At 33.7% G+C, this 13,777-nt stretch overlaps 1 protein-coding gene across 1 annotated transcript in view; it reads right to left on the reverse strand.

Annotated features, from left to right (window-relative positions):
- Window positions 1-10,869: 10,869 nt before the first annotated feature.
- LOC112512826 (zinc finger BED domain-containing protein RICESLEEPER 2-like) overlaps window positions 10,870-13,777 on the reverse strand; it is a 5,060-nt gene continuing 2,152 nt past the window's right edge. The window contains exons 4-6 of the mRNA XM_025118966.1: window positions 12,269-12,385; window positions 11,145-11,477; window positions 10,870-11,031 (exon numbers count right to left, since the gene is read on the reverse strand). Of these exons, the coding sequence (XP_024974734.1) occupies window positions 10,870-11,031; window positions 11,145-11,477; window positions 12,269-12,385 (612 nt within the window). The remainder of the gene's footprint in view (window positions 11,032-11,144; window positions 11,478-12,268; window positions 12,386-13,777) is intronic.

Raw genomic sequence — 13,777 nt, forward strand, 5'->3', positions numbered from 1 at the left:
AGCTATTAAATCATGATGAAATGAAAGGAACTCGATATAAAAATAAGTTCAAATATATGTTTATCAACACATAATTCTTTGATCCTATAAATTTAATTCTTATAAATTAGTATATTATGACACTTAGGCATTTTTGACATCCTAAAAAACCAATTTTGTTGTAGTGATAATTTAGTTATAAAGGAAAATGCACCAAATCAACCATTTATGGCAAAAAGATTAAAAAAATAATCATTTTTTGATTTATAAATAAAAAGCCGAGAATTTTTCCAAATCCACCTTTTGTCTCATGGGTGGGCCCAACTATGTGGTATGCAAATCAATAAGATGAATAAACTCTTTGGGTAAACCTACTAATGGTACATGTATAGGTTAATTGTGTTGGTATACAGATCCAAACACTAGGTGAAAATTAACCGTATCCCTTTAAAGAACCATATGAAATGGGGTAGGATGGGTGTTACAAAAATTTACCAGTACGAGTAGTAACCCTTTGATGTCGTATCTGAATCTAACAACGAACTCAGCCCATTGCCTCCACATTATCCACACAAATGCATTGAATCCTTTTAACATCCTATACCAAAAGAGAGATCCTCTTCCTTCCCAAGTTCTAGGTACGGTTTCCAACTCCTTGGACGAAAGGAAGAGCAAATTTTGGGGATATATATACATATATATATATATATATAGAGAGAGAGAGAGAGAGAGAGAACCCTGTGAAGAATTCTTGAAACCCTTTTCCTAGGATCTCATACGCTTAAACCATTATCTGACAAAGGCCTCTCTCTATATAGGTGTGCAATGGTTGTACTTATCTCATAGGTAAACTGCAGGAACGGTGGCACTATCTTTTAGAAGATCTCATAATTTCTAAAAGATTGATTTTCCTTTACACGAACATCATGTTGAAAAGTCTCTACTTGTCAATCATGTCCTCTGGAATCTAATTCCATCAAATGGAATAAGATTTAGCAAGATACAATAATTAACTCCTTTAATTATATATTCTCAGATATACATTTTATGCGTGTGACCTATTGAGACTTTATCAAGTTAGCAATAATTATAAATCTTGTTTATAATTATAAATGAAGAGTGACATCTAGGAAAAAATCAGCGTTACCTAAACGATAAAGTTTTGTGATTCAGCTAATCAACAAACTGTGTGTTCATTATTAGTGCATACATTTATGTCCTTTTGTTCACATATGCAGATCGAACACGAGATATGGGTGTGTCATTGATAACTCTCATTTTTTAGAGTTATTTCTTATTTATTTCTTTCATTTTTGCATCTATTAAATACCCAATTTATTTTTTTCCTCGTTTATTCTAAAAGTTGTAAAAGGGATGATGAAACACAAAAGAAGTAATTTCATTCCAAAAAACTACACTCTATGGCAACTGCCCACAGTGGGAAGTTCACGAATTTTTGTTAGTCTTCTACTTTGTAGAGGATGTTTGCTTGAAGTTCTTGTTCAAAGATATGTTACATCTGGATTTGCTTGTAAAGTTGTACTTTTGAATTTTTTAAATAGTTGTTAGATGGTCTTTGCCCCAAGGTTTGTTTGTGCTTAATTTTCTCTGGATAAATGAGTCATCCTTATCTATTCCTCTTCAATGTAAAGAGGCCTTGGGGTTCACTTTTGAGATCATCCCTTAGAAGCATTATCAGCTGAAGTTTTTCTCTTCTTCTTTTAAGTTTTAGCATGTAATTATTTTATTAATTGTAATTTATTGCCCACAGTATCACCACTGTGGGCAGCAAACCTTTGTTCTATATTAATGAAAGTTGCATTTCAGGTTTATTTCTTGTCTTATATTATGTTTTCCATGTCTATTATAAGCTAATTTACTTATATGGGTATGGTTGTGAGTTTAACTTATGATTTTTATATAATATTTGAGTGTTTTTACTCTTTACCACTTCGTAAACATGGTCACTTAAGACGGGACATAATCTCGACGTGGGTAAGCCGATCACTTTGAAGTGTTAATATTAAATCTTAGACCCAGAGATGGGGGGATTCGAAATACGGCTTAAGTGATGCACAAAGAACTCGAGAGAGTCTTTGATAATTACGCTGAGATGTGAATTTTGTATGTATTTAGCTAAGGACTAAGCGATGGTTATTCATATTACAAAGAGATCTGAGTATGAATTTTATTTCTTCTTCTGTTTAACTAAATCAACAAGTTTAGAAGGGGTGAGAATAGGAACTTCGTGGAAATTTGTGGGATCTGTTTATAAATCTTTACTTTCGAGAGATTGTAATATTTACAAACATCTCATAAGTTTCTGACCATTATATTGTATTTCTATCTTAAGGAATACTTACATTCATACCCATCATTTATTTTGTAAGTCGATTTCGTTTATTTCATCTTTTAAAGCTTTTTACCAACAAAATCCAAGTTTTATTCACAAATCTAAACATGTTCAAGAAGTTCATGAAAGTCTTTGATTCTCAGTAGTTCAATCCCTGTGGAAACGATCTCAGTATTTTACCACTTTATTACTTGTAAGCAATCATAGTGTCGACGCGCACTTACACCACCACTATGGGAAATTCGTGCCCACTGTGTGAACACGAACGATCTTAATCCTGTCAGTCATCCTCATTATATCCGATACTTAGTTCTCGATTCCAGAATATACTGATAAGACAAATATCAGTATCTGAAACATATCATCTAAGCATGCATGCACTTCCTCAATACTATTCAATCGAGGGGTCCAAGGATATGACTCTCGTCATATAAGAGGAAGAAATGCTATCATGATCCATGCTAGTATTACTAAGTGATATTCGATATACCCAGTTACAAAATGATTAGAACTGGTTATCAAAGTACACCACTCACACAAAGTCATTTTGTAATCATTTTGTAACTGGGTGACAACTGGGTATATCGAATATCTCAAGTCAAATGACTAACTGTACAATAACCATATGAGAAATGTCTATGACACTCATATGACATCCAATGAAATATTCTCATAGTGAGTCACGTCTGATACGCACGATCATGTCTTGTATTCATATGTGGTTTATGTATCTCTATACGAATCGCTACATATACTAGTTGTACTGTACTAATTCAACCTAAACCCAAATTAATAGTTGACTAGGAACATTTTAGAATACATTATTTTAAGATTATTATTACGTTTACATATAACTGATAAACACAATAATTCGGCAATACCTTTCATTAAATAAATATCATGACACAATGTCCAAACATAATCATCCAATGATCGGCTTTTGGGCAAATGATCGGCTTTTGGGCATGCACACTAACAAATTGAACACGTGGATTTCGTCAAATTTCTTTAAATTTCGCCAAAAGGAGGGGGTTTATTGAAATATTAAATTCTCTGTTTTGAGGACCGGTGCATCTTTTTTGCTAGGTTGGGTCCACCATCTTACAGAAAACGAATGCCACCAATGGACGGTCTTAATTAACAAAATTAACATCTATTTCTTTATAAACCTAAATATTTTGGCTATTTGTTTCAATCCTTTTTGTTATAAAATGCCTATCTTGGTGAGTTTCCCTTTACAAAAATCCAATTTCATGTTAATAGACTATTCCCACAATTTCATGTACAGATTTGTGTTACACTAACAAAAAGTGTTGACATAACATAAACAACCATCGATAACAATCGTATTTTGAAACTTAATCAATTACCAAACCTCATATTTGTTTATACATATGTATGTCATATCTGTAAATGAGAGGGTCAAATAAGAAGGCTAAATATCATGATAAGGTAAGAAAGAAAGGTTCATATGTGAATCATTGAAGAAATCATTTGAAGATGCTAACATTAACCTATATGAAAAATCTGTAGAGTAAGTATGCATCATTAAATAATTTTTTATTGTTTCTTTTCGATAATCCACATATAAACGTTCCTTTAGGCTTTCTCTTTATATCTTCTCATAATATTTAGCTTATCTATTTGAACTTGTCCCAAATCTATAAAAATTTGTTAACGTGATAATAAACAATCAAATAACAAATGTAGATGCTTTAATAAATTCATGAGTTAATTACATTTTTGGTCCCTTGTTTATCGTAGTTTTTTGGTTTTCATCCCTCAAAATCATAAATACACGTTTGGTCCAAAATTTGTGTTTAGGAGCCCAAAGAAGTCCCTCTCATTAACGTCGTGGGAAAATCCGTTCAGCATGCCATATGCCCCTCATTTGACGGGCATTTTGGTCTTTTTAGACGAGAGGACAAATAAGGCAATTCACTCTAACACCTTTGTTTTATTATTTTTAATTGAATGAATTACATTGAATGAATTACATTTTTAGTACCTTACGTCAACGTTTTTGGTTTTGATCCCCTATCTATATAAACTATTTTGGTTTATGGTTTTGATTTATGAAAATCCATTTTTGGTCCCTTATTTTCATGTATTTTAAGCTTATGTACAAATAATTAATGCGTTCCAAAGGAAATGAGTAAACAATATTTCATGAAGTTAGAAACATTCATCATCATCAAAAACATTCATCATATCAAGAAGATTTTACTTAAAATATGAAGAACCTCAAGAACAATGTGAAGAATATTTATATACATCAAAAACCATTTTGTTTCATTCGAAAAATTTGCATACAAAACCATAAATTAAAACATAATGTTCTTCATTTAGGGGGTATATTAAAGATAAGATGTTCTTCATTTAGGGTTTTATAATTTTGAGCTTTATAGTTTAATGTTTTAACTTTAGAGTTATGATGTTTCTAATTTATGGTTTTGTAAAGATTTTTTGGAATAAAATAAAATGTTCTTTGATGTTTATGGATATTCTTCGTATGATCTTGACGTTCTTCATAAGTTGAGTAAAATTTTCTTGATAATGATGAAGGTTCTTGATGATAACGAATGTTCTTAATCATGAAGTTTTTATTTATTTATTTCTTTTGGAATGCATTAATATTTATACATAAGCTTAAAAATATGTACATGAATATAAGAGACGAAAAATGTAATTTCAAAAACCAAAAACCAAAAACCAAAAACCAAAAACCAAATTTTTTTACATAGATAAGGGATCAAAACAAAAAAGTTGACATAGATAAGGAACCAACAATGTAATTCACTCAAAAAAAAATAAGAAACAAAGCTTTTTAGCGAACTGCATTTTTGGTCCTTGGCACGCCAAGCAGCCACATTTCTAACCGCCATAACCGGATGGACTTATTTGGATTTCGAAACACGAATTTTGAACCAAAAGTGCACTTAACAAATTCAAGGGAAAAAAAACCAAAAAGTAGCCATATATGAGGAACAATGTAATTCACTCTAAATTAAGATATAAAAAACAGTAAACTAATTTGGTCAGTGTGGTTTGTCAAAAGTAACACCTTTCATCCCAATATTTTTGAAATTACAAGATGGTCATTGTCATTCAAATGTGGTTTCTCCCTCTAACGGTTATTAAAAAATTCTGTTAAATAAATGGCATTTTGCGTTTTTTGATCAATGTTTTTTTGTATTTTACCCGATCAAAAACCACAGGACCGAAAATTATAAAATCAATTTTGATTGATTAAAGATCAAAAAGAAATCGATAAAGAGACAAAAATACCCTTTGTTTAATGGAATCTTTTAATTTCAAAGAAACCTTCTGATACTTTAAAATTTTCTGTTTATAGTATTGAACATAATATAAATTAAAATAAGCCCATCTATATTCAAAGAAACCTCCTTTTAATATTTGATTGGGTCACATTGGTTTTTTTCTTTCAATGAACCACTTCATCTTGGATCATATGAAATATGGGTATCAAATGTATAACAAATCAAATCATCAAATGTTATTGTAGAAAATAAATTGGTAGTCAATAAATATTATCGGTAATATCATATATTATTGGTATAGTATGCAAAAATATAGATTTTTGAAAACTTTTATCGTACCAACCAATTTTTTAATTAACTATAAGATTAATATATATATATATATATATATATATATATTTGTTAGATCTGACTTGCATTTGAAGATTCGATCAAAGAAGACAATCTCAGAAAAAGTTAAATGTTGAAGACCATCAGAGTTCTTGATAGACAAGTCAAAACTCTAGCTGTGAAGGATAAGAGATCTAGTTAAACTTCTCTTAAGTCTGACTCAGTAATTTAGGTTCAAGAGTATAATGAAGAACCAGAAGAAGTTCTTATGCAAGTCAGATCTTTGATTATATAAGTTGAGAAGACTTTGCCAAATCAGAAAAAGAGAAGATACTAGACCATGTGGCAAACTATCATTGGTTCAGAGCTTAACTGTTTTAACTGTCATGTGTATATAGGATATCTTCTTTATTTGTAATAGATCATTATCATTGGAGTACTAATAGAAGATTACTCTAACAAATTCTCGATTTGAAATTTTAACAAAATTTCTCTTTCCTATATAGAAATTATTTCTCTATCAATATATGTTGTAGTGCTTGTGGCAAATGAACGACATATATTGATCTTTACTTGTGTTCTTGATTACTTTACTTATGATTTTTCTATTAATTCTGCATTTTATTCATTAGCTTATAGTTGAATTAGACAATCTCTGATCAACTAAACTTCCGTATATGTGTGTGTGTGTATGTGTATATATATATATAGGGATAGGTTCTTTTATTAACCCAATTTATGGTATTAACTTTGTAAACCTATCACAATCATTCATCTTATGAATCAATGGATGAAAGTTATGATGACAATTTTAATAACCAATAATATAATACATTATCATCTACGATGACCATAATGAACAAGTGTATTATTGAAAAAAAAAAATCATAAAATTGGTAACTACCCATTAATGACATTAATGGTCATATGAACATTAATCTATAGTCATTATAAAAAAGATCTCCATCATTATGAGCATTAATATACACATAAGCATCTCCCCCTATATGAACATGGGTTCACTTATGTGTTATGTGATTATGTTCATTAATATTTGAACAATGTTCACATATGTAAATAACATTTCACTTGGCTATTCCATCTTTTTGTATATTAACAGACAATGAACATTGTACATTTATGGAAATATGTTCACTGGTGATTTCGTGATATTTTCCTCCATATTGTTCGTATCTTCCAAAACGACATCAACAATACGCTTCAAAAATGTTTACATGTGATTCGTTCACTTGGATTAACAATTTACCCATTGGGTATATTAATATTAACATTTTCAAAAATGTTTACATGTGATTTGTTCACTCAGATTAACATTTTCATCAAGATTAATTTTAATTATTGATAATACATTGTGTAATTTGAATAAATAATCATAATCCCAACAATCAAGCAACTATTAAACTGTAAAAACACATTAATTAATACAAAATGTAACTTACAGGTTATGAATACAATCTTATGAATGCCTTACGGTTATGAACATATTCTTATGAACACCTATGAACACATTCTTATGAATACCTTATTGTTATGAACGCATTCTTATGAACAACTATGAATATCATTAAATACCACAGAAATAACTTACACATAAAAAATTGTAACATCTAATTAAATACCATAAAGTAACTTACACATAAAAATTATCTATTCCCCCTTCATCATTAAATCAAACATTTGAAGTAATCTCTACTAAAGATTGAATCTTATTGGTCCAATAAATTCACAAAGTTAACACAATATTATTGGTTAACAAAAGATCTTACCTTTATATATATATATATATATATGTGTATATATATATATATATATATAGAGAGAGAGAGAGAGAGAGAGAGAGGTGATCTTTTGTTAACTAATACGTTGGTGTTAACTCTACAAACTACTTTAGACCAATAAGAAACCAATTTTAAACAAGGTTGTTTCAAAGGATGTAGGTATTGATTGAGGGTAACTAGGTAATCTTTCATTTTATCCTTCTTTTGTGACTTAAAATTACCGTTACAATATAGACATGATTCCATGTTTTAAGACATTTTGATTATATTAGTTTTTTTTTAATTTCTTAGTGATCAAGACCATGGAATAATAAAGATGGATGATCCACATGAACATAGTTGAAGACAATATTCATGAACGTGCACTCAATGTTCATTAGTGAACATCGTTCACATTGACAACTTGTTCATCGGTGAACATTGTTCACCAGTCACATATATCTACACATTCAAGTATGTGTCCACTAATGAACATGTTCATATATGCCATATTTTCATTGGTGAACCCTATTCATAAGATATTGATTCCATATATGACAAATGTTATGTATTGAACACTGTTCATATATGATAAATGTTCATTAGTTCACACATTCATAAGGTACACATTCCATATATTACACACCAATCATAAGTTACACATTCGATATATTACACACCAGATAAAAATGATTATCATCAAATCACTGAGAGAGAAGATCAACATTCTCCCCATATTTGATGATGACAAAGAAACATAAAAAAATTGCTTTGGTATTACATTAAGGAAAAGGTACTAGTAAAATACTTTAATTATAAATTTTCCCTTTTAATTGTTTGGGATCTTTTTTAGTGATAGAGTTTAATATAGAAATTTACTTTAATTATAAAGATTACAAGGAAGGAATAAACTTACATAATATTAATAACTAAATACTGAGAGCATATTCACTGACTAGAAAGGTCTCAGCGAATGTAAGAAATAAATAGTTTTATAAGTACATATCCCATTTACTCTTTTTAGGGATCTTTTTCAGTGAACCAATCATTTTATTGAAATATCTTACAAGAGAAAATATTACAATTAATTACAATTGGTATAAAAGATATGTACTGAAAGAAAATATAATGAAATACAAGATTTTACAAGACTGAAAGGTTTGTCTAATCTAGATTGTCGAAGTTGATGTAGTCAGGGACATCTTCTCCTTAAATCTTTCTTCTGAGCATTTCCTTTTGAATCTTGCGGTCCATCATCTCTCTATATAGATATTCGTTCAGCCAAGTTCGAAGATATTCCAAATGAATTATAGGGTAGAGATGGAACTCAGATGCTCGTCGAAACGTGTATTAACCATCATAGTCCATATTCAGGTTTCACATGCAATGTGTTGGAAATATAGAGTCCCTTCTCAGGCAGTGACAGATTCAGCATTGAGATATCTGGCTTCTTGCTATCCTTGAATAGCTCATCCATTGAGAATTTTGTTTCATGCTCATTCCTATGGGATGCACCTTCTTCCGGATCAGATGGGTTTCTTTTTAGATAGGACTTTTGTGGCAGAGGAGGAACCTCGCCGATCTCCGACACCTCGTTGAATAGTTTGTTATGAACTTCTTTTATGTAAACCTTGTGCTTGGATTTGGACTTCAGAATCACCTGTTCAATCTAGAGCCGCTCATAGAAACCATACTTACCTAGAAAGGAGGAATACTTAGTCACATCATCGTTGTTCTCTCGGAAGATGACCATTGAAACTAGAAGAGCACCATCTTTAATTCTACCATTGATAGTGATGTTTGAGATCTTGTGAGGGCTCATTCTTGTTTTGATCCTTTCTCTGCTCCAATAGAGGTCATGATCCTTCAGCTTCAGTACCCGTTTTCTTTTTCATTCAGCTTCTGTTAAAAGTTGGACTTGAGCACTAAGAGGATCTTTCTTCTTGAATTTCCCTTCAGCAAGAGATTGAATAGATATAGTCTTTGCTAACTCCAGGCTGTCTTTAAGTTGTTTCTGATGTTGCTTCAACTCTTATTCAGCTTTAAGGGATTCTTTATGTTCAACTTTAGAGTGGAAGTCGAACTCACCACATTCAGAGGTACGGAGAGGAATTTTTACTCTGGATTGGTCAAGATGAATTATAAGCTAAGACAACCTTAGGTCTTCTTCAACCTCATAACATACAAGTTTTCTAGATGATTTTCTGGGTATGAGGTTGCAGGCTTCGTCTTTATCTTTATCATCCTCAAGGGTTTCAAAAAATGGGAGATGGGTTGAGAGGCAGAGAGTTGGTGTTCCAGAGATAGAGAGAGGTAACTATGAGGTGAAAGGTACAAACTTGAAAGAAGCGTCTGTGTCCTCAAATTGGATGAATGCCCCAAGAATTGGGGGCAAGGTTTTCTTCAGCGACTCCTTTTCTTTTTCCAGAGAAGTGCTAGTGCGATGATCTCTCTCCCCTGGGAAGCAGGGTCCCTGAAGGAGATTCCTTTGGCAGGATATCTTGGAATGACCTGAATAGAGAAATCATCATCATCGTCGTCGTCATCATCATCACTACCAAGGTCAGCACCTACGTCTGGGATTTGAGGCTCAGAGTCCTCATCATCATCGTCTTCATTACCATCATTTGGAAATGTTGAGGTGGAAGGATGAAGGTCTTCATGGTCAGCAACAATAACCACGACATCATCATCATCATCATTGATGGCTTCAAGGATATTGTCCTTGGCATCCTCAGTAACMGTATTCTTCTCCATAAGGTCCTCGTTATACTTATTTGGATCCTTCCCCCCTCTTTGTCATCATCCATATTATTTGTTGAGAGAGGGAGGCAAGAAATAAGGTCTTGCAGCTTTAGCTCGATGGAGGTAATTGCTTCATTTTGATGAAGGTTGAATTTTATAACCATGTCCAGCTGTTGATGATCAGCTTCTCTGATGGCGGGTTCAGGGATAGGTGTTGGTTGTTGAAGAAGTTAGAAAATCCATTCAAGTAGCTTAACATGCCAGGTAAGCTGGAACTGAACATCTTCAGCCTTGTTGGGGAGTGCAGCAACAGCTTCAGAGTTTTGTTGAATTTTCATCTTCATTGAGTTCAACGCTTCTTTGACTTCACGCACCTCAGTTTGGACAGCAGAGAGGCCGTGAGTCAGGTCATCCTTTGAGGGCATTCTCGGTGCACTTCATCTATCTTGTAGAGGACGGTTGCAATGATAGGGAGCAGCAGCTTGACATCCCCAACCATGTCATAGGCATCAGTCTCGATGAATGGGGGTTCATTCTCCATTGGACATGTAGAAATAGGAGAGCACTGAGCACAAAAAATCTCAGGGTTAGTAACCAAGAAATAAAGGGAGGGGTTTGGTGTATACTTGACAGTTCCTCAGCAGTATTTGTAGGATTATCGTTGAATATTTCAAATACGTTGTCTTGAGGATCAACAACATGTATCTGAGGGGATTTGAGAGGAGCATCCTCAGGTCCTGTGGTGATGGCTTCACCAATAGTGGGGGCAACCACTATGGGATCATCAGCACGTGTAATAGAGATCAAAGAAGGAGGGGAGGAGAGAATTGTTGAAAAAAGATGTGAAGGTTCAGTAGTGGATATGCTGGGAATCAGACATTCAGTAATTTGAGTCACTGAAGTGGTTGGGTTAGGAGCCACACATACGAAAACAACTGAATATATTGTTGAAGAGGATGGGAGGGTAACAACAGATTCCTTGGGGATAAGGCGAAGTTCAATAGTTGAGACCTGTTGAAAGGTCTCAGCTAGATTAGATGGCTTCCCCTTTATGGCTTTCTTAACCCTCTTTGAGGGATTAAGAGTGACTTCAGATTGTGTCCTTTTTTGAGAGGATAAGAAGGTAGTAGTTGAGATAGACTGAGGAGGGTTTACCACAGTTGTAGCTACTGAAGAAGGAGAAGAAGAAGAGGAAGAAGAAGAAGAGGAAGAAGAAGAGGAAGAAGAAGAAGAGGAAGAAGAAGAAGAAGAGGAAGAAGAGGAGGAAGAAGAGGAAGAAGAGGAAGCAGAGGAAGAAGAAGAGGAAGAAGAAGAAGAAGAAGAAGAGGAAGAAAAAGAAGAGGAACAAGAAGAAGAGGAACAAGAAAAAGAAGAGGAAGAAGAAGAAGAAGAAGAGTAAGAAGAAGAAGAAGAAGAAAGAAGACGAAGAAGAAGAGGAGCATTGGATATCCTCAACATTGAAGGGAATAGACCAAGAGGAAGAAGAGGAAGGAAGAAGGAAGAAGGAAGAAGAAGAGGANATTGGATATCCTCAACATTGAAGGGAATAGACCAAGAGGAAGAAGAGGAAGGAAGAAGGAAGAAGGAAGAAGAAGAGGAGCATTGGATATCCTCATCATTGAAGGGAATAAACTAATGTCTGAAGGCTTGGTTTTGTGATCAAGAATCCTTGATCCAAGAAGACAAATGGGAAGGTCACTCTGAGTAGGGTCCTTTGTTGATAGGATTCTGGCTAGAATCCCACTCAGAAACTTGGTATATGGAACCACTTTTTCTCGTTGACGCTTGTTCAGCTTCAGTACCAGATCGGCAAATATAAGCTGAGCGAAGTTGACGTTGATGTCTCTGATAACTGAGCATCCAATGTTCTGCACCACCCAGCTTGCTTGACCTTGGCCACCTGTCTTCCCACCCATGCACTGAATGAAATGAGAAAACATGTATTGCCAGATCGTTGACATCTGATTCTTCTCTATTTTGGTCAGCGACTTGTTAAATTCAGAATCAGAGTCCTTCTTTATAGGCCAGTCGTAGTGAATATCGTCCAGAAACTTGACGATATGATCACTATCTGGATCTCGGGTTTAGGGACGGACTTTGGGAGTCTGAGAGGAGTTCGAACAATTAAGAAGCCGAAATTCACCGTCATTTGGTTGATATCACAGAAGATCTTGACGACTGGGTTCCTGTCCTTGTCTTTCAGGGTCCTTGCTTCAATAGAGTAGCAGAACTGTCTGAGGATATCCTTCCCCATTACAGGTTGGAAGGTAAGAGTATATATCAAGAACTGCTATCCTAGAACGCAGTTCTTGAGGAACTTAGCATCCACAAACTAGGTTTGTCTGCAGGGATTTTAGTAGTGCAACGTGATTGTTGGGTTTGAAGGAGCAGTCTTCAAGGGCAAAGTTCACGTTCATAGCAGCAGCCATTTTTGTAAAAAAAGAACGAAAAACTGGAATCGTATACAAGATTTAAGTTAGAAAGCACTTTAGGAACAAAGTTTGAAGGATAAACTTTCTTTTGAAAACCCAGAAGAAATTAGGATTTTCAAGAAGACTTTAGAAACTTGGTTAAAAAAATCAAGAAGAAGAATGATCTACAAAACCGATTGTTTTTATTTAAAAGGAAGAAAGAAGGTTTTAAATATGAAACAAGTTTCTTGAAGATTAAGAGCCAAAACAAAGAATAACAAACCTGTTTTAGAGTAGAAGAAAGAAAAACTGGTTTGAATACTTTTGGGAGTTTTTGCTTTCACACAATTTAGAGAGAGAGTTCAGTATATTGAAATGTTTGCATAGGGGGAAAATAAGAGGGTAAGAGAGGTATATATAGGTGAGATGAGAGAGAAAAATGAAAGAGGAAAATGATGGTTTGAAAATATGTGTAATGATGAATTTCTTTGCACGTCATTTAAGGTGATTGGGTAGAAAGAGTAACGGAAAAACATGTGTCAGAAGTAGGGATGGTAATGGGGCGGGGATGGGGCGGGGACCCCAATACCCATCCCCGTCCCCGATCCCCGTATGTGTCCCCGTCCCCGTCCCCGTCCCCGCCGGGGATTATGATCACATCCCCATCCCCGTCCCCAACGGGGAACGGGGATCCCCAACGGGGAAACGGGGATTTTTTTTAAAAACCAAAAATTATAAAACATCACTATTTATTGAAATACACTAATATTAAAATAAGACTTAAACAAGACCAAAAAGTTTAAACTAATAACAAAGTTAACGTCAAACATACTAAAACTACATCGAGTAATATCCGAAAGAACCAAAACATATCAAGTAAATTTCCATACTATCTACCAT

This window comes from Cynara cardunculus, assembly GCF_001531365.2.
Source record: "Cynara cardunculus var. scolymus isolate 2C chromosome LG 5, CcrdV1, whole genome shotgun sequence".
NCBI classification, from domain to species: Eukaryota; Viridiplantae; Streptophyta; class Magnoliopsida; order Asterales; family Asteraceae; genus Cynara; species Cynara cardunculus.